At 38.0% G+C, this 21,923-nt stretch overlaps 1 protein-coding gene across 1 annotated transcript in view; it reads right to left on the minus strand.

Moving 5' to 3' along the window:
• DCHS2 (dachsous cadherin-related 2) overlaps positions 1 to 21,923 on the minus strand; it is a 103,748-nt gene that overhangs the window by 39,991 nt on the left and 41,834 nt on the right. Inside the window, exons 2-4 of the mRNA XM_040065388.2 lie at positions 19,404 to 19,595; positions 14,457 to 14,688; positions 971 to 1,207 (exon numbers count right to left, since the gene is read on the minus strand). Of these exons, the coding sequence (XP_039921322.1) occupies positions 971 to 1,207; positions 14,457 to 14,688; positions 19,404 to 19,595 (661 nt within the window). The remainder of the gene's footprint in view (positions 1 to 970; positions 1,208 to 14,456; positions 14,689 to 19,403; positions 19,596 to 21,923) is intronic.

Genomic DNA, 21,923 nt, shown 5'->3' on the forward strand with positions numbered 1-21,923 from the left:
CAATTTCACTACACGCAGGCATTCACTATAGCAAGGAATGAAACAGGTGGCAGTTCCCTGAAAAAATATGTATTTAAATAAACTTACTGTTCAGCGTGGCCATTGTTGCAACATTTGTACATCAGATGCTACCTAAATCACAAGCTATCTAAAGATTCAGGCTTAATACCAAGGCCACCCCACGGGCACTATCTCCACCCTGAGGACAGTCCTTCCCAAAAGAAGGAAGCAGGGGGACCTAACTAATCAAGCTTGTATGAAACCTTGTCACCTACCACTTTACATTTTCAGATCCATCATATGGACTCAGATCCCACCGCTCTGCATAGGAACCAAATACTGCTCTCAGGACAGGGTTTTTTACAATCAAGGACTGTCAGGAGCTAACCCATTTCCCTTAACAAACGATAACAAAACCAGATGGATGAAATATATTTTCAAAAGGCCCCACAAACATTCGTTTGGACTTCTCTCCTTAATTTGGGACCATGTGGGGTTTTGTTTGATTTGTTGGTTTTGGTTTGGTTTTTTGAGGGGTGGCCAGGAGCACTTCTTGCAGATCCTCTGAAACTTCTGAATACTCTGATTTTATGTATTGCTCTGAGATTTGCCTCGCATGACTAATGCTTTAACTTAAGCCAGACTGTCACACTCACTTAAACTTTCACAACATGCTTCCTATCTCCCCATTTACAATTATAGAAATCCATCAGGAAGAAAATAGAAGCCAGCGCCAATCTCTATGGACCACCAAGGAGAGTACCATGAATCTCCAACTGTTCTAAAGAGTATCCTGATAAACCAGCCATTACACCAGTTGCTGTAAATACCAACAGAAAATTCTATTTAATGCTTGACAGACTGAATGAATAACATGGAAGTTTATGGGGAAAAAAAAGTCATCTACAGCTATTTCCAGTTAATGGTCACAACAAAAATACAACAAACTCTGACTGAGAATGTGACTTACTTGAAGGCTCTCTGGCCTTTATGGTGCCAATCACACTGTCTTCAGGTGCATCTTCTGGAACAGAAAAGCTATACCGAGATCTCTCAAATATGGCAGGGACCAAAACAGTCTGAAGGATGTTTACTGTGACAGCTGCATTGCTGGCAGAGGGAAGGCCACCCCCATCCCGTGCACAAACAGTCAGGAAAAGTGCAGAATGTGCCAGGTGGCCAAGAGCTGAGGTCAGGTATATAATTCCTGAAAGTACACAGAAATAAAATAGCACTTAAGAGAGATGTAAGATAAAATTCAGCAAGCTGTTAAAATAGCTTCAACATGTACACTACTCTAAGAGAAGATCAGACCATGTGGACAAAATCAGCACTCCCAATTCAATTTTTGAGGGCCGAGTTTTTTTTCAAACTATATGATCTTCACCATTCTCAGTGCCACTGAAATACAGCAAGTTCTGTTTCAAAACACAGTGTCCATAATTCTGATTTTAGAAACACATTCAGTTAAATCATAAACAATGCTCATTTTTACTACTTCTACTAGTCTACAGCAATTTGGAATTGCATTAAGGTGCAAAAAAAGTATTGTTAAAAAAGATAAATTAATCTTTGCAAATGGTAAAGTGAATGTTATTTCAAACAGGCTGCAGAGATATTCTTTTAAGTAACTCCTGAAATAAAACATCCACACAAATGGAGTCAGAGCCCCAAAATATAAATCTTAGGAGCAGGGGTCTGTGTGGAAAGTATCTGGGAAGCAATCACCTGCTGTCTGATCTCAATTTTCTGTCAAAATATCCTTTAATAGTGAATTCTAAGGTCCACTGAATTTGCAAGCTGCTAACAATTAAATTTTATATAAACTGTATGAAGTAATTCTTTGAAAATAAAATACAATGTTCAGTCCCAAAATATAGCACATTGGATGTACATTTCTCAAGATAATCTATTTGTGAAATAAGTATTTTGACATGAAAATGAAAATGAAAGGTGACCAAATACGGGAAAATTTTTCTTAGCGATGAGTTTAACTAAATATACACTAAGTGCTAAAATCACAATGTGTTAAGTAGTACAGTTCTGGTAAACTCAAGTGATTCAGCTAATAGATTCAACAACATTTACATACCTACAGATATTTTTAAGAAATCATGTAGCTTTTTGTAGAAGCTGGTGAAGACACAGCTCTAGTGAAAACTGGCAGTTCAGTAAAACCAAACCTTTAAACTTTGGGCTACCTTTGTAATTTCCTGGCTGTCAAGACAACTTTAGTAGGGACGGTGTCTGCCATTCAGGTTGGACATTTAGTGGTGAGACAGGGTAAAACTAGAGTTAGATCAGTGTCTTAGGAGAATCAATGCATAATTCAATGAGAATCTATCTTCTCAGAATTTAGGGTAAAGCCACAACACTAATTTTGTAGAATCAATTTTTAAGCAGAATAATGGAAAATACATAAAACCCTTATAAATATTCAGATGTGCATGCAGTATACTTTCCAAATATACTGCCGGGACGTAATAAACTGTATCTTGACATGCTTAAATTGCAGCATCTTCAGGATCAAGGAAAAATGTTTTTCACTAACAAAAAAGGGACACTTGCTCCAGTGCTGACAAACCACACTAAAAGCTCAACAGAGATACAGATGGATTCAGGGTTCAGTACTGATCCAGCTCCTTTGCTAATGATGGATACAATTCTAAGAAATTACCTTATTTTGGGTTTGTTTTTGTTTTTTCTTCTGATGGTTAAGTTTTATGATTACTTAAGCAGCTTAACAAAGTAGTCTTTCAAGGACATAATCCTTTGGCATTTCCTGAGGTAATCTGAGCAAGTGTAGCTTGAAGGAAAAAGGGGTCTAACTATTCTTCCCCAGAGGATAAACAAATACACATGGATTTTTAACATACTGTCTGTCAAATTAATTTAAATCAATCAAATGGACGGTATGTTACTAATTTGACCAACTGGATATTTTTTCTATGCAGGGATATAAGTATATCCTTCTCATTTTAGATACTTTAAGAGGTATGTGGAAAACTGGAAAACTTCTACAGAAAAGCATCAAACTGAAAAATCTTACGCTTGGAGCAGTAACTAAAGACTTCAGAACATCCTGTAGGAAAGGGTGGAACAAACAGTGCTCCACTCCAGAAGCTCTGAAGACCTGATAGAATAGAAATATTTTAGAACCAAAGCTCCTTCTCTGCTGACCTAGATGCATTGCAGCACGCTCCATGCCAGTTCAGTTACAGAAAGCAAAAAGAAAATTAATAAAAGTTTTTGTTTTCTTTCTTCATTCTTTTGCTGTGTCATAGGGAAAAAGGGGAATAGGCAAATACATCTTGTCAACTCAGCTCTCTTTTGCAGGACCAGGAACACCATAAGAACCATGGCAGAATCCAAGTAAAAAATATGTCTTTTCCATATGATTCCCTCCAACCTCAAAAACTGTAGTATGCAGAAATTTAATAACCCATTCTGACTTATAACTGTGTACATTCTGTTTTGTTCAGCATTTGTAGGACTGGGCATTAGCTTTGCATCTGGTGATATATAATCTATAGAGACATTTGAGATAACTCTGCCATATGTTGGTGAACATGCCTCATTAGGCTCTATTATGGCACCACGTGGTAGGAAAGAAGCCGTAGCAGAAAGCAGCATCTGGGATTTCACTTTCTGTACGATTAGGTAAAACAGCAGACTGTGACGAAAATGGACAGTCAGGACCACCTGGACCAAAAGCAGCTGCCAGGACACCTCAGAGCAGGCTGGCTGGGAGCATTTCATCTGCTGCAGCAGGGTGCAGGAGGTGCCCGAGTACTACTCTGCAAAGGCAGAAACAGAGGAAATTGCAAGGAGCAGGAACTGTCAAAGTCACAGGTTCAGTGTGTGAAACTCAATAGAGGCATGTCTCCCTAAGTAACAAGCTGAAGATGAACCATGGTTTTCCTTTCTTCCTCATTCTGTAATTAAGACTGGGGCTTATTAACTTCATTACCATAATCATTTGCAGCCTTTAATTCAAGGCTTCAGAGAACTTAAAAGACAATTAGGTTGCTGTGGTACAGAATATATTCTTCCATTATGAAAAACAGTTTCTATAAACATTGACAATGAAAAGGGAATAATGAGACAGCTCCTCTACAAGGAATATTTTACCAAAGCTCCCAACAGGGGATCACAAAGACACAAGTGTGGGTCCACCTTAAGAAAAGTGCCACCTTTCTTACAGCTTGACTCAACATATAAATGGTTTTATCTGCTGCCTTTAAAAATATTTCATTCCCATTTTTCAAATTAATATTTATATCACTGCAGTGCTTTGAAGATTTTACCTCTGATTAATTCCTTATTCTGCATGAGAGAGAACGGGAATAAATTCTGCTTCACAGGTGAACAATCCTATAATTTCACACCAGACAAAGCATTAACATCCAGCCTCATTCACACCTTGGCAATCTCATTTTCTTGACTAGATCCGCATAAGCGTAACTGATTGCAGATCCCAACTCTTATAAATCAAAAGCATGACATACAGACTGCCTGCTGCCTGGATATGCTCTGGATACAGATTTCAGGCAGAACCTGCAATGCTGGATGCATGTTAGCAACTGCCACTGCAGGTTGTAGTCTGGGAACAGCTCTGCTCCAAGGCAGGTCAGCACAGCCATGCTGGAATTTACAGATGTTCTGCTGCAGAAGAATCTGTGCTTAAGGGCTAACAGAAATCATTACAATGGTTTGGAGGACTGAAGGTATGGGGACAACTAGTACCATTGAAGGCAAAATCATAACTGCCAACTCTTTCATCTGCTTCATACTTCCTCACTCACTGTACATGAACAGGACATGAATTTCCAAGAAGTCTTGCTCTTCACTTTGTGCCTGTTCCCCCAAGAAGTATAAATGCACTAATGAAGGACAAGATTCTGTGTCATCCACCATCCTCTAGCAATTGCAAAATTTCTCATGGGATTTTGCTGTTCTTATTTCTGTGGAGGTGCACCCTGTTCCGCACATGGGTTAACTGCTGTTTCTCAGCAGTTAAAGGCAGGAGACAGGAATCCACATGTAATGATTCTTTTAAAATGCATTTTTTATTATATTCCTGATCCTATGTTTAGTCCTAATCTTAGACCAGCATACAGCATCAAAACAAGTTCACTCACCAAAAGAACTTTCTGTATGGGAAAAAAAAAATCATACTAGTTAACCCAATAGGATTTCCACACATATCTCCATCTGAGCATTTTGAAAATCTGTTTTTGCACAGGGTTCTCCCATAAACAAAACAAGCCCTCCATTTATAGCCATTTGTAGGTAAACCAAATGTTTTCCACTAGTCAAGTGCTGCAAAGATAAAAATCAGAGTGTGCTAACTTCAGTAACAAGGTCTGGATTGCATAGGTATGCATACTTAAATGGCTTCTAATATGATATCATTATTCATGAAATAATAATAATAAAAAAACTTAAAAAACCCCACAACTTTAGAACATGGCAAGAGGAATAAAATCAACACTTACCAGTGGTGTTACCTAAGCCCTTGAAATCAAACACCCTAACAAACTTTAAATGATGGCACTATTTCTTCAGCAAACAACCTAGGATGGACCAGCTGGCATCACCTGACACAGCTCAGACAACAAGCAGATGGCCAAAAGGTCCATCTGGTTCCTCACCCCAGTTCACCTTCAAAGCTGGCCACTGGGCCCGCTGTTCACTATTGTTCAGGTTTGCTTCTTATGTGCCAGAAAAAACTTCAAGATGATCACAGACAGGGTGATCCTCCAGAAGATGGATGCAGCTAGGAGGTGTGCATTTTGCATTAACATTAAAATTAGCACTGTTTTAAGGAAGAATGGTAGTGTTTCTGCTTGACATTTGTATTTAAGTTTACCCAGCTTATTGCCTATGCTGTCATCTTGGCACTGCATAAAGGTTCCAGCTTTAGCATTTTATCTGTACTTAAAATGCACCTTTTTAAGTGAAGCTGCATGCCTGATGGTAACCATAGCAACACTGCCAAATACACTGAATAGCTGGTTTAATAACTGCCAGGAGAAGGAAGGAATTAATAAGGAATTATATTGTTATTTACAGTCTACCTGCTGTAATACACACAGCTTCAGCTCACATGAGAAGCCTTTAAAAAGCTTACTTTTGATAGCACAAATGCTGGTTTGCATTTCGGCAAAGAAGAGGACTTCTTCAGCTTGAAAATATTCAGCGTTTGAATGCTTTTGTAGTAAATAACTGATTGAACCCGTATCAATCTTCTGGCTACATTTGTACTTTACAGGTCTCATACCCCTGCTCCGGAGATGCTTTCAACGCTGACCCCTCTGTAACAAAACCTTGTGCTCAATTCATAGTTTTCCTCTTCAAGAGAGAAACAGATACAAAAGGACTTAATGTCTACAGCCAATACTATATTAATATTCTGTGGAATAGGATTTGCTTAGCACATGGAAGTCTGATCCAGAGCACTTCATCAGACCCTGAGCATGTTGAGAGTCGGCACATAACAAACCAGTACCTGGATCTGTAAAGTAACGTAAGTGGTTTTAGCCTTGTGGCTTCCCCAGAAGCATGACACTACTATTTCAAATACTATAAGTTACAGAGAGTTTTAGTGAGCTAAGAAGTATTCATCAACACATAAAATATGAATTTCAAATTACAGCAGTTTCATTATTCACAAACAGAATACCCATCTGAGCATCAGCCTCTAATGTGTAGCAAAAGAGGGGATGAATATAGTACTAGAATGGTTTTGTATCATCTAGGCTCAGTTTTCTCTTACACAAGTACTTTTTAGACCAAGTCTTGCAATTTGGGATGCAAAATGTTATGTTCCTAGAGACTATATTTTGCCAGTTTAGAAGATGAGGTGCCTCCTAGCTTTCTCTATAGTATTACTACATGTTTAAATCATTATTTCCTTAAAAAAACCCATAAACAAAGAAACGAGCAACACCATGAAAACCCCAACAATATTCTACTTTTTCAGTAAAGCAGATAACTGAAGAGATATAATTTGCTGTTACAAGGAGATTTCCTTTGTTTCTGCCCTGGTTTATTTCCTTTAATCTGACCTAATCGTAATGCAGAGTGTGTTTGCTATCTGATTGTGTACAAAGCAAACACTCTCAGACAAACATTGAGTCCATCCAGAAATCAAAGCTTACACCAGTAAGCAGGTAGGACTCTGGCCTGCTGAATTGCTGTATTTTCAAAGACAAAGGCAGAGACCACCCCTGACAATCTGCATCGCTCCAGTCCTGCCACACCTTCTCAATGGGTCACCTTCCCTTGCTTAGCTTACCAAAGTTTTCCAAAAACATCTTTTTAATCAAGCTTCAAGCCTCTAGATCCAAAAATAGCCCAGTGCACAGCCTGGTAACAAAACTCCACTGCCACAACAATCAGGGATGGTATTTCTTTAAAGGCACTGTACAAAAAGATATCAGGACAGATACAGAATTAAGCCAAAGAAGATATGTTTTCTGTTCTTATATTAAGAGCACATTGCAAAACACTCCAGATGCTGCCCTTCATTTACATGAACTGATTTTCTGCTGCACACCCTTCCTTGCTACATTCATTCTAACATTGTGTCACAGCTGTCTGCTCCCTTGGTGCGACCTGCCACTTTCTTCTTTTCTTTAGGTTAACTGAGAACACAAAGTACAGTAAATGCATCCTGTACTCTGAGACACATACAGTCTCTAGCAAAGAAAAGAGTTGCTTGTCTGAATTTCACTGTATACGTATCACACTGTTCCCCTTCTCTAAAATGGGAGGTTTGGGCATAACTTTCATTTTCACCATTTTTTTCTTTTATTATCAGTCCACATCATCTGTGCAATGCCATGGAAGTTTACTCTTTGCCTCTTCTAGTGGGTTCTTCTGTTTCTGAGATCTGACATTGGCTTAACTAGGAGAAAGCAGGGTGAGTAGGTTATTTTTGTTAATACTTCACATTCTTTTATACATGGTAAACTCATGTACACACCACTATTGCATGGTTGAGTTTCTGGCACATATCTTGTAGGAATATTTCTCTTTGTGTTGATTCTATTGGAGTTTATACATAAAAGAAAAAAAGAGATGCATTAGAAGCCAGTGGTATGGATATTTTTTCATGCTTGTCTGCTACACAGCTTTCTTCCAGGGACAAAATCTGCACCCTTACACTAACTACAGCAAGTTTCACGTGCTTCTAGAATGATATACTATTTTCTGCATTCTTTATAGTAAATTTCTCATTAGATGAGATCTCAGTGAAGGTAAATGTCCACAAATAACTCAGCTGAGACCACTATTTTTTCCTTTTTGATTAAACTCAAACTTATTCAAAGGTGAAAACTTATTGTGCTAAACCAATGTCTCAGACATATTCCTCTGATTTGAAGCACTCCAAATACATTGTCAATATCATATGACAGATCAGAAAGACAGTAATTGAAGAAACTGCAGTTTAAAAAAAAGAAGTGGCCTCAAAATATTCCAAACTAAAACACTCCGAATTTTAAATGTTATTTATGTGAAGCTCTTCATATGTTTAGCAAATGTACTACATGCTGTAGGAAATTGCCAAAAGTAGTTTAAAAATAAACTATTTTTTCATACAATACTATACAAAACCATCATCAATCATCATAAATATGGCCTTGTTTTCTTTAGAAAGGGTGCATCCCCATTTTACTTTGATGCCTAGCACAATCTGTTATATATTAAACACTATATAATACATGGAGTTAAGTAAAGTTTTGGGGTTTTCCACCGCCCATTTAAAAAAAAACAAAAAAACTTGGTATTTCAACATTACTTTTCAACCTGTACTGCAATAAAAATAGGGCAAAACTTTTTCATGCAATTAAAATTTCCTAAGATGCATCTGTAAAAAAACAGTTCTATTTTTTATTAAAGCAAAATTTGTCAGCATCCTTAACTGGCATGAATCTATTCTGAACCAAACTGAAGTTTATTGCAAGTTAGTTTGCAATCAACTTTCATTTACATACAGTTCCATAGTGCAGTAATGAAAGTAGTACAGCACTAAAATACACACTGCCACAAGAAACACATATACCAGTGAGGCACTGTTCTGTACAAGCTCTACACATCTCCTTTTCTTGTATCCATTACTAGGCACTGTTAAAGCGACAAGATGCTGGACTTAAATTTGGCTTTTGGTCAAGGTGCTTATATTCTTAAGTTTTCATGTTCTTTAGGTGTATTCATCCTTCTATTCTTTGCCAACAGACTAAGCTCCTAGACTGCTCTACATCTTCTACAGGATGTTTTAGTCACATGATGCCCTTTGCTCCTCTGTTAAAAAGAAATCAGAGTGCATCCTAAAGGGAGTAAGCTTTTAGCAAATCAAAATTTCTTCAAAAGAATGTTCATTTTGCAGGAGCTGTATTCCTGTGCTGATTCAATGTTCAACTATTAACCAGCTCTTGCAACAAGACTTGTCTGTTCTCCTCAAAATGCATTTTTTGCTGTAAATAAGTAACAGGAAGTATTACAATAAAAGGGTGATCCAGGTATCTTCAAGTCAATGGAGAGATCTCCAAATATCTCAGCGTACTGTTTATGTGGCAAGGGTTTGGCCATGTGGGAGCTACAGGAGTGGCTTATGTGGTGCAGACCATGGAGAGGCAGCTGTCCCCCTGCAGCCTATGGAGGTCCACAGTGGAGCAGAGATCCACCCCCAGCCCATGGAAGACCCCTCCCTGGAGCAGATGGATGCCCAAAGAAGGCTGTGATCCCATGGGAAGATCATACTGGTGAAGGTTTGCTGGCAGGACTTGTGACCCCACAGGAAACCCACACTGGATCATTCTGTTCCTGAAGGACTGGACTCTGTTGAAATGGTCTATGCTGGAACAGAAGAGAAGTGTGAGGAGGAAGGAGCAGCAGACAATCGGTGATGAACTGCACAGTTCCCATTCCCCATCCTCCTGTGCTGCTGGGGCCAGAGGAGAGAGAAAATTGGGAGTGAAGTGCAGGAAAAGTGAGGGGTGGGGGGAGAATGTCTTTTATGATGTAGTTTTTTATTTCTCATTACCCTCCTCTGATTTGATTGGCAATAAATTAAAGTCATTTCCTCAAATTGAGTACTTTTTGCCCATGACAGTAATTGCTGAGAGATTTATCCCTGCCCTTTTCTTGACCCAGAAGCCTTTTGAATCATATTTTTTCCCCTGTACTGCTGAGGAGGGGAGTAATAGAGTGACTTCAGTGGGCACCTGACATCCAGCCCAGGCCTATCCACCACGTTCACAGAAAACATTCTTTATAAAATACACAAAAGGAAAGTCAATGCCTAGAAGCCTTTGTTCTAGGCATCTAATTTAGGTAGGAATCACAGAAATGCTACCCTAAATATCTTACAGAGTTGAAAGAAACAGATGCTAACTTAAATGCTTATACTGTTGTAACATACACTGAGAGAATGATACTTTCTCAACATCATTTTCATGCTAGGTTTAAATAACAAATACCTTCACATTAAGACAAACCAGTGGCTGCTGCCTTTTGCTTAGCCTTCATGGGAATTTTCTGTGCACACGGGGACTAGCTAGGGGATTTGTTTTAAGACTAAAAAGAGACTGTTTACCTGAAGACTGAAAAAGTCACACTGGTCCAGAATAATTTTAAAGGACTATTATTAAATTTGTTGGTTTGAAACAACTTCCCTGAACGAGAGCTATGATGATAATAACCATCTTTTTACCCATCTCTCGAAAACAGCATCACTAAGATCAAGGGAAAAATTAATTGCATGCCCTTGGGTGAAGGTAAGTATTAATGCTGTTATTGTAATGGAAGTTTACAAATTCTGTTGTTAAACCTAAAGTCTTAATTTTAAGTACTGCATAGGTTTTCTGCCACACTCAGGATTGTATCCCGTGACTTACGTTCTTAATTACCAGCTCAGCCGTAACTATAAATACATTGTCTTTCAGATAGCTTGTTAGGTAACAATGGGAAAATAAACATAGCTCAAGCAGTTTCTTAGCCAGAAGAGCTCATCAGCTTGCCCTGTTCTAATCAATCCATGAGTACTGTTCATAGATCATGCATGGATCAGATATCTACAAAAGACAACATAATGAAGCCAAGATGTTGTTTACACCAACACTAGAAACAAATGATAGCAAGAGTCACGAACCAGTAGAGGAGCTGGTTTACAGTTTCCTAGCCATACATTTTTCTAGTTATACAGTTCTTAAAGTGGTTTTTCTTGTGGAAAGTCTATCATCAATCAAATGAAAAACGCTTCAACTTTTTCAAAAATGGAAACACAATAAATGTTATTTATGAGTACAAGAGTATATCACAAACAATAAATGCAGTGTCTAAAAGCTAAAATAGCAAACAAATAAAACTAATAAAATCTCATTTAGAATTAAAAAAAAAAAAAAATCAGTGGAATGTCTGTCTGGTCAATGAAAGGATGTTCCTTCCCACTCCCACTGAATTTATCTATTTACAACATCCACATGTTCCAATGCTTTAAACAAAAGATGGAGCCCCTTCAAAGAGCTTGGATGTGCCTCAGCCTCATGATTTCTATGTATCAAAGGCATTATTATTATATTCTATATAGTCAGGAGTTGACCAGCTGGTAGGATATTTTGAACACAGCTCATAGAAAAACTAAGAGCTTTAACAAACAAGAGCCAGAAGCAAGCCATAGCAGTGAAGAATTTGGGTTTCAATTGTTATTTTACTGTTTTATCCATTTCTATTCCAAAAACTCAAAAGTTAATTTTTAGTGAGTATTCTAAGAGCAGTACTCAACAAACACCCCTGAATAAAATTATAGTGAGATAAATTTTCATGAAAAACAAAAAAGGAGAAAATGGCAAAAAAAGAGAAATTACATATGTCATGGACAACAGCACCATCTTGTATATATCTTAACGTACCATAGTGCAATGTGACTGTTTGCTACTAATTATTTTAAATCTCATAATACTGAAACTGTCTCTGTCCACATAAAATATTAAGGGCTATAATGAACATAATAAGTCAAAATTACTAATGCACTGATTTTCATTTCTCTTTTCTAAATGATCTATCAGTGAGAAAAAAAATATTCTTTTAAAAAATAAAACTTATCAGGCAGGCAAATCCACAGAATTCTCCAACACCATCATTGTCCCTCTATTTAGGTCCTCTAATAATGTGAGGAGTGGATGAAACAGAATATGCCATACTGTAAATTGGAAAAACTGCAGAACATATCAGTAACAAACTGCACATCCATAAGATCAGAAAAACAGAGACCAAACTGTAATATCATCTCATGTGGCTTTCTGGTTTGAGCATCCATCTCCTGGAGAATGCCTATTCCTTCAAATACTTGTCCATTGCCCTCTGATCATAAAATGCAGCCCAGCTAACTAGATGAAGTCCCTCACATAACCTTCAGAGAGACACATTTAAATTAGGCCATATATCAGAGCATGTGAAGACAGCTTTAGCACAATGAACACCAGAAAATGTCTCTGTTGTAACAAGAAGTAAGGAGGAAGAGCTCAAAATCTCTGTGCCCTAACAGGGAGCCACTTGTTTAATCTCTCTGAATACTAAACAGGTTTTGGAGCTCAAAGACTGCAAAATTTCTGTGTGATAAACTGGCAATTTTAATGTAGTGGGGGGTTTTTTTGTTTGGTTTTGGGGTTTTTTTGTTTGGTTATTTTTTTTGTTTGTTTGGGTTTTTTGTTTTGTTTGTTTAAAATGTTTATTTTTCTAATAGTTTAAAAATCATTCACCTCACCAGTGATTGAACATAGGCATTATTGCCAGTAGATGTGGAAGAATACAAATGGAAAAAGTATATTCAGAGGAAAAAAAAGCCCAGAGCATTAATATTAATAAGTTAAAATTAGACACAGTCTGACCTTGTGAATTACCCAGGAGATCTGATTAAGTGCAATCAGATTCCAAGCACTATAACGCTGAGAATAGTGTCTGACCTAAGAGCTTTTCTCATCATGAAATGTCAGCAATAATGACCTTGAGCAGCTTCACCCTGAATTTGGTCTGCCTTTGATAAAATACCATGATAGATCCACGAGGTAATAGTAACTTACAAGCTTATAGAGTCTTCATCATTAAGCATGACATTTTTCCTATACAAAGTGCCAAACTGGAAAGAGAGGCCAAAAGGTCATAATCCAAGGAAGAAGCCTTTCAAAAGGCTTTCTTTCAGCAGAGGGTTGCTGCAAAGCCAGTGCTGCTAATGTGATCCACAGGGGCTCTCTTCAACAAGCCTGATGGGACAGTTTTAAAATGATCAGTTAAATGCCTGTGGAGATCCAGCTCCCTAATTATTGACTGACCTACATATTTTTGACATCAGTTATGCCCCTGAGAACCTGACTTGACAGGTAGTTAAAAGTCTACAGTTAAATAAATTCTGAAATAGCCAAGACAAGCAGCCCGGCTTCCTAAGAAGATCAGTTTCTTCTGTTCATCAGAATGTTTTGGGAACTGTGTAAAAACAGACACCTTTTTAAAGAATAGATCCTTACAAGACTTTATATGCCAGAGAGCTAATATATACAAACGTGTACCACAGCCTAAAAAGATCTTAAAACATAATCTATGCCATAACCATCTGTTGACCAGGATACATTCACATGCAAGGGCTGGCCCTCAAGAAAAAATGGCAGTTTCAATTTGGTCAACCATTTACTGAAAAGCACTATGGCCAGTTGTAGATGCAATGCTCATATTGTCTTCAGCTGATGTTGACAACTATTTTAAGGTTAGAAAGTTGACTACAGAGGATCTTTGCAGCAATGGGAAGAGCAATGCAATCTGTGAGATTCAACCTGTCTTGGAAAATCACACAGATTTAGTTTTGCCATAACTGGTTTTCTTCTCTCATTATCACTCCTTCATTGAAACTCTCTCCAGAAGGATGAGATCAGAAAGTAAAAGGCAGAAAAAGGCACTTAGAAAGCTGAACATTGAGTCAAACAGGGAGGCAAATACGCCTTGTAAGACTGAGCAGAATGAGGACTTATCCTAGCACAGTACAGAGGAAGATTAGAACAGAAACAGACGAAATGAAAGGAGGAGCATCTTGAAGGGTGCTTTATTGCTCTTCAAGACTAAGCCCTAAGAATTTCAGAACTACAGACATTTTTATAAAAAGAGTAATGTTTTATTATTTCTCAAAACAATCAATAGATTTAGGGCTGAAAGTAGTGGATAAGTGGTATGCTGCTTGTTCTTCATTGTGCTGGCATGTACCATGTTTTCCATTCTTCTGCTTTTTCCAGTGAATGTAAAAGTGTCATGTTAAATCTAAATCCTCCATCTACATCCAGAATTATTTTCCATCAGAATCTAAGTTTCACCTGTATGACATGACTCCAAATACAAAAAGCATCCTCAAGGAAAATATACACCTTGTATAATTATCACCTTTCTGAATCAGACTCATACAGTACCTGTGGATGCATCCACTGTGAAAAAAGAAGAAAATTCTCCTGGGACCAGTTCGTACGTGACAACACCAAAAATTCCTGAATCTCTGTCTGTGGCAACAACATTGATGATTTCTGCTCCTGGCTGTGTGTGACTGCTGATACTTGTCACGTAGATGTCTTGTTCAAAAACAGGTTGATTGTCATTAATATCTTCTATCTCAATGCGAACAAAAGCTTGGGCACTCAGACCACCCTGTTGGATAAATAAGAAAAGAAACAACCAAGAAACAAGATCAGTTTTTAAAATAGGATGGTACACAACTGGCTTCAGTCCATCATTAGCAAATAGAACATGCTGCAACAATATTGATCAATGAAAATGTCCATTAAAAGCAACTTACTGTATCTGCAACACCTGAAAACACTGCACGTACACAAGCTACATGCTCAGCACAACACCAAGGGCTGATATAGTACATAAAGAAACTCAGCTTCTCTACAACAGCGAGGCCAGAACACAAAGTCAGTTTTGTTAATGCTAATGAGCACTACACATCAAAAATCTTGCTAGTCTAACATCAGCTTCTGCTGACATGACCAACACACCACTTATTCCTTCACTGATAGAAGTCTGAGCTTTATACCTCAGGAAGACATGCCCCTCAGGTGACTGTGGTGCTCCAGTAGCAGGAATAACTTCTCTCTATGAGACTTTCAGATGTAAGAGCACGACCATAAATAAGGGTGAATATGAGGCTTTTTCAGCCAGGGGCACAGACTAAAAGCAGTGCAGGACAGTCAAAAGCTGACCTGTTAAGATGCTGTCTATAAGACCTATCCTCAATTTACTGACAGATGCCCTAAAAAATTCCACTAAAATACCACATGGAACCACATTTAGCCTTGCTCAGGAGTAGAACTGGAGAAGAAAGAAGCAACTGCAAGCTGGCTTATCAGACTATGCTACAGAAAAATACTGATTTGCTATGACAAAGCACTGAATTTTGTGACAATCTGCAAAAAAGACAGTTCTGTGGGTGCTGAAGTGTAGACCCCACAGGCAACTGAGTGAAACTAATGGCAATTTACCTCTCAGAGGACTCCCTGTATGAGTTTGGAGGGGTTCATGTTTCCAAGCTTATTTTACAGCCATAGGAAGTACAAGCATTTTTAAAAGAAAGCAGGTCCACTCTGGCAGAGATTAACAGTGAATGCTGGGGCACTGGCATGTTCAGAGGCATGAGGCAGTACAGGCATTTACAGTCTGCATGTGCTTTATACAGTACATTAAAATACAGATGGAGGAAGAATCCTGAGCTCTTCAAAGTCACACTGAGCATGCTGTGCTTGTAGCAGTCACTTAGGGAAACTGCTGACACAGATCAGATGTTCATGCATACACATGATAAACTGTGCTGAGCTAGTGCAAACTTCATTTTGCAGTCACTGTAGTAGTGATACAAAGAAAACCAAGCCAACCCAAAACCAACTACGTTGCATAATTCTGCAATCCAATTGTTCACGTCAATTATTTTTAAACCTGACCTTCATTAAACTATCCAAGGATTCAGACTGGATATGATTCCTTTAGACTTACTCTGCCATATAACAATCTCCCACAAAACTATTTTTGAGAGTTTGCTTAGTGTGTCCACAGGTTCAGATTTATTTTTGGAAAAAAAAAAATACTATCAGCATTTTCTTCTACATTTTCATAGTGATTTTTGCTTTGTCTTGGTTTTGGTTTTTTCTTCTGTGTTGTAATGTCACCTCTATTGTGGCAATGACATTCCCATAAAGGCTCAAGTTAAGTGGAAAATTAAGATGATATTGTGCATCACGTGTCTGTGTTTCATCCACAAACAAGGAGATCTATCCCACATCTTCCTGGTGTGCTTCTGAAGAAAATAAAGCATGACATGCTTTCAGGGTTCATGCTGCTGCACAGGCATCCAGAAGCCAGGACTCCTTGCCTGGGGACCAGGACTCTAGAGCACAGTCATTGACCTACAAATTACAGGGACTGCCACGAAACCCCATGCTAATATGCAGAAATGGAGATAGCAGTGAGCCCAATGCCAACACCCCCACTTCAGGGCAAGCCCCTTCCCCAGTACCTTGATTTCCATGATGAGGAAATCCCTGCACAGGAGCTAAAATGGGAAGGCAAGGGAAGGGGGGAGGAATGTGTTCTGCTCACTGTTGGAAGATGCTCTGTGTGCCCACAGCTTTCAGGTACTTTAGAACAGAAATCAGAAGTATTTTTAAGGGAAGAAGTGAGGTCAGGAACAAAAAGCATCCAAAAAAAAAAAAAAAAAGGTTGGAACAGCGTGAAACCAAACTCGCAAGAGCTTTTGTTAAACAGTTTTCAAGCTTCATTATTGCTAAACAGACACGAAAAAAACCCAAACCCCACCCTTCAGCCAATTTGTATTTGTGCTACAGAGTTATGTAAAGACTGAAAAGTCTTTTGAAATTGATTAACTCTACGTATACAGGGAAACTTGTTCTCTAAGAAGATTGACCAAATTTTATGATGGAGTCAGAACCTTCTTTTCCTGAAGAAGAAGTATATACATTCACATGCCACATATGATATTTACTTAGTATCTTATGATATAAACTTGTTATGGCCCAATTCTGCTCTGACAACTGAAAAAAAAGTAACATTCCAATTGAGAAAGGACTAAAACTCCTTTTATTTCCTTATGATGTGGATATACTTCATCTACTCAGAAGCAAGCAAAACATAGATCTTCCAAAATATGAAGGCTGACTTATATAAAGTCTATTGCTGACAGAAAACTACATTTGCCAAACATGTTAACAAGCACCAGAAAGCCACAGCTGTTCATTTTAAAATTCCTTATCTCAAATGTTCAAGTATTTTTAACTACTGTTGTACTCTCTGGTGCAACAAAAAGCCAAAATTACAATGACTTCTCTGTCAGAGTCCTGAAGGTTGTGTCCCTCATGGAAGAAAAAGGGGACATAAACTACCATCAAGTCAAAATAACAGCAATTGATGTTTTCATTACTTCAGAGGGATCAAATTTGTGTAAAGAGCTAAAGCTAACAGTAGACCTCTTAGTCAAGGCTTTAAAAAAAAAAATTCCCCTGCCTTACGTATTAGTCTTAATAAGTAAAAATTATGCTGTTTTGAACAGCTGTATTTCTTAATTGCAGTGCTGTAAAATGCTTAAAACTCAAAGATTTTCATCACAACCTCCAAAGTTGTTGTCACTGAACCATGCTGTCAAATTTGTGTTCCAGACTGAACTGTTAGATACAGAACCTCTGACATAAAGGCTTTTTTTGGTAAACCTAAAGGATATGTTGTCTTGAAGTTGTAAGACTGTCAAAGTGGATAGAGATGTCTCCAATTATTTCAAAAGCCTTAAGTTCTTCAGAAGCTTTGCCTATGACTAGCAAGCATTTACATCTAGGTTTCACTTGCTTCAGTATAAAAGACAAAGAAAATTGGATAGGCAGGATGGATTACCAAAAAGCAAGAGTGTGTCTCTCTATGCAGAAGGGCAATAAGAGAGTCACTAACACACCTGCTGAAGGTGTTACTGAACCATTTGCAGTGATGATGAAGCAGCTGAAAAACTGAAGACCTACCATTTCATATAGAAGAGACAAGGATACTTCTTTATGTCTTTGCTTAATCAGTGAGAGTACTCCCACAAGCTCTCACAGGATATTTATTTAAAATCAGTTTAACAGAAGCTGTTTTCCACCTGGCTCTCCACAGGCTCTTGTGTGAAATTTAAGTTTGCTCTTTACATTTTCTACACAATGCATGAAAGACATGACTGACAAGCTCTAAAGCCATGAAATGGAGTAGCCAGGAGCAGGTGGAGGAAACTGATAGTTTTGCTGTAAGATAAACTGCACACCACCTGGAAAATGCTTTATTTTCCTCTTCATTTCTAATTAACTGTGTTATTTTCTTTCCTTTTCATCTCCCTATCCTCCTTTGTCTCAAGTGACTCTTCATTCTTCCTCTTTCTTTTCTGTGCACGTTTCTCCCCTGATCACAGCCTCTACTTTGAGCCCCATACCTAACATCTTTAATCCATCAAAATCAGCAGCAGAATATCCGGAAATAAAATAAATATCCTACTACAATTCTGCTTTAAAGGTAGAGAGTTGGTCAACACAAGTTCAGGTGCACTGAAAATTTTGAAAAGCTGGTATTGAATTTAGGTGCTTTAGTATTTAGGTGTCAGAGGGGCAAACTTCTGCAAACTGCTGACTTCCAGTAAAAATATCAAGCCTTGCCTGTCACAAACAAGGCAATAAAAAACTGAACACCTCTCCCCATTACTGAACTTCTGAAAACACAAGGTCCCTAAATGAAGATAAATGACAGAGCAATTTAAAATTTAAATACCCTATAGTATCAATGCATTATCTATTTTCCTTTGAGGTAAGATTCATCAATAGAGCAGTAATCTAACTAAAAAAATAAAGCGGGAAAACTTTCAGACATGAAGCTACAGAGAGGCTGCACCCAGCCACAGCAGCAGCAATGGCATCAGCCAGCTAGAAAGGACAAGGAATTTACACAGGAAAGTCACTGTCACCCACAGTAGCCATGTAGTTCTAGCCTACGGTACTGCCTTATTACTGCTGCAGTGATCTTGAAAGCAGGGAGCAGAAGTAACTTGGAGTCCAGTGGTTCCAATAGAAGGAGGAAAATTAGCAAGAACTAACACATCCTAGAAGCATTTTTCCAAATCTTATTTAGGTGTAATTGGGTATTTCACAGACAAGTTTATTAATTTGGGTAGAAAAATCACAGTTCATAAACATAGTTTTCCGCTCTCTTTAAGGATAAGACATTTTATTCAAATTAATGTAATTTTTACATAATCACTACATTCTCATTTAAAAGTATACCAGACATCCAAATTAGCAAATGCATTCACAAATCTGGCAGTGTAGAAAAGTGAAACTTACCCCGTCTGTAGCTTTTACTAAGAGATCATAAGTGGTTGGATCTCCTTCTCTGTCAATATCTTGAGACACAAAGATCAGACCAGTGTGTGGGTCAATCTGGAAAGCTTTGGATTTTTCATAAAAATTAAATCCATCATAAAGAGAATACGCGACTTCTCCAAACTGCTCAGCATCTGCATCTGTTGCTTTGACCTGCAGGGAGAAAAGAAGAGATAAAAATTAAGCCAGTGAAACTATTACTCATTAAAACAAAGTGTCTGCGATTTTTGAACCCATTTGTGTTGTAAAAGCAAATGTGTATACAGAGCATAAATGCAAACATATTCTGCTATCTAAGCTGGCTGCCTGCAGTTCATAAGATATCTCAGCTATTGACAATGTAATTATCAATATTCTTCCTTTCCCATGACTGAAAAGGCCATACTCATTAAGCCATGTCAGTAGGCCATACCTTAAACTATTTTCCCTTTATGTTATTTTTTTACCAGTGCAGGTAGCTCTTATTAAAAAAAAAAAAAAAAAAAAAAAAAAAAAAAAAAAAAAATCAGAAAGCTCTTATGTCACAGGTAGATCAGAAAAGTGCTGCAGGACATCCTTACCTAATGAATTCTATAAAAGACTCCCCAGATCTTAAGTTAGTTTTAATTTGCAAGAGGACTTGCTGGTATTCATGCTTTTCAACCCATAGGTGGGATGATTTAAAATGTATTTGATAAACACAAAAGTTTTGTACATCACTCCTTCAATTTTATTCCCCTAAGATCTTTAACAACAAGTGTTCTGTACTGAGTTTGCCTCTTCTCTGGCACATTCCATTGTGATAGTTTTCTCTTGAATTCAGAAATATTTTGATAGAAAATATTTTTAAAAATACTTATGCATTAAGAAAGCCAGTATTTTCAGTTCTCTAATTTGTCATTATTGGAGATACATAAAGAATTTCTCCTTGGCAATTGGTTTCCTTTTCTACTTTTTCTTTGAAAGTGATAAATTCTGTAGGTTTTCCATCCTGTCTGTACAATCACAATGCCTGAAGCCCTTAACAGAACTTGGAAACTTTAGCATCACAAAGCCCAAGAATTAGAATTGGTGGGAGCTCACAGAGAAGACCTGTGCCAGTCACTGCCTGCACCTGACACAGGCTGATAAGGTGAGACCCACAGCCATCAACCACAGACAGGGCAAAGGTGAAGGTCTGCATGTGCCTCCCTGTACAGAAACCACCTGGCACAGTTTTAGGTAGAGTTTCAAAAGAAACATTCGTGGCCAGGGAGTATTCCTAGAAGTAAGTTTGGATTAGGTCATCCTGTTTGGGTGATATAAATTAATTTAGTTGCATGGACACAAGTTGTGCCAGGTCATTTGGCCTTGGGATCCAAAACAGCCTTTGGCTGCTGCTCCTAGCAGAACAAATGTGGCCATAAAGACCAGTGGGTGCCTGCATCACAAGCTCCGTTCTTTGCCCACAGAGGAATTGTTCTGGCACTAAGATACTTAACTGGGACTGAATTAAAACCAAATGAGCAAAACATGTCTTGAGAAGGCTGAAAGGCATCGAAGTGGGGAAAGGGAAACCACATAAAAAGTGTCAATTCAAATTACAAAGTTAAAACTTACTCTAGACAAGTTACATCAATCAGAATTTTAAAATGACAGCCCAAAAGATACACGTGTTATTTCAATTATTATTTTTTGCTTGTTGTGGTTTAGTTTTTGCTTGTTTTTCAGACTTTTCCTCTTCTTCATGGAAATTCAAGATTTTTTGTACTTCAGAAGCATCATTGTGACTGCACCACAAAACCCATAACATTTTTCCTCCCATAAGGTTTTTCACAACACCAAAGACCATTATACCAGAGCTTCTGCAAAAAAAAAAAAAAAAAAAGCTCCTTTAGGGGAGCCCTGTGCTCACAGAGCTCTTCATGTCCTTTTCACACCCTTGCAGTTTGCATCCCACAGCTGCAGACAGCATGCAACGTGTGGCCACTCCTGACCTCAGTCCAACCACTCATTCTGGGCAATTTAAAGGCAAAACTCACAATCACGCACAGCTAAACGAAGATCCAGTCCTAAAAATGTTTTACAGCTGTATGTAAATCAAGTCTACAACATGCATATTTCTCCAGCCTCGTACTTTGTTATTTCCGTCATAAAAACAAGAACAGAACATACATCTAGTGTGCTCTCAGTAATCAACCACCCTAATGTTACAGAACAATAATTCACTTGGCCCTTATAAGAAAAGTATTTCAATTTATTTCTTTTGCCTGAAATCCAACAGGGGTGACAGTACTGAAAAGTTCTGTTTGACTGTGCCTACATGCAGTTACATGTGTAACTGCTAACATTTTTGTCTGCAATTGAGCATGAGTGATTAATTAGAGGTGAAATTTGAGAGTATTGTTAGAAGTTTAGCTCATTACGTTCGGAGACTTGTTTTCTTTGTTGTAAATTATGCAGTCCTCAGACTTTGAACAGTACATGTAAAGGCATAATGAGTGAATAATTTGAATAAAAATG

The sequence above is a fragment of the Hirundo rustica genome, chromosome 5 (genome assembly GCF_015227805.2).
Source record: "Hirundo rustica isolate bHirRus1 chromosome 5, bHirRus1.pri.v3, whole genome shotgun sequence".
NCBI classification, from domain to species: Eukaryota; Metazoa; Chordata; class Aves; order Passeriformes; family Hirundinidae; genus Hirundo; species Hirundo rustica.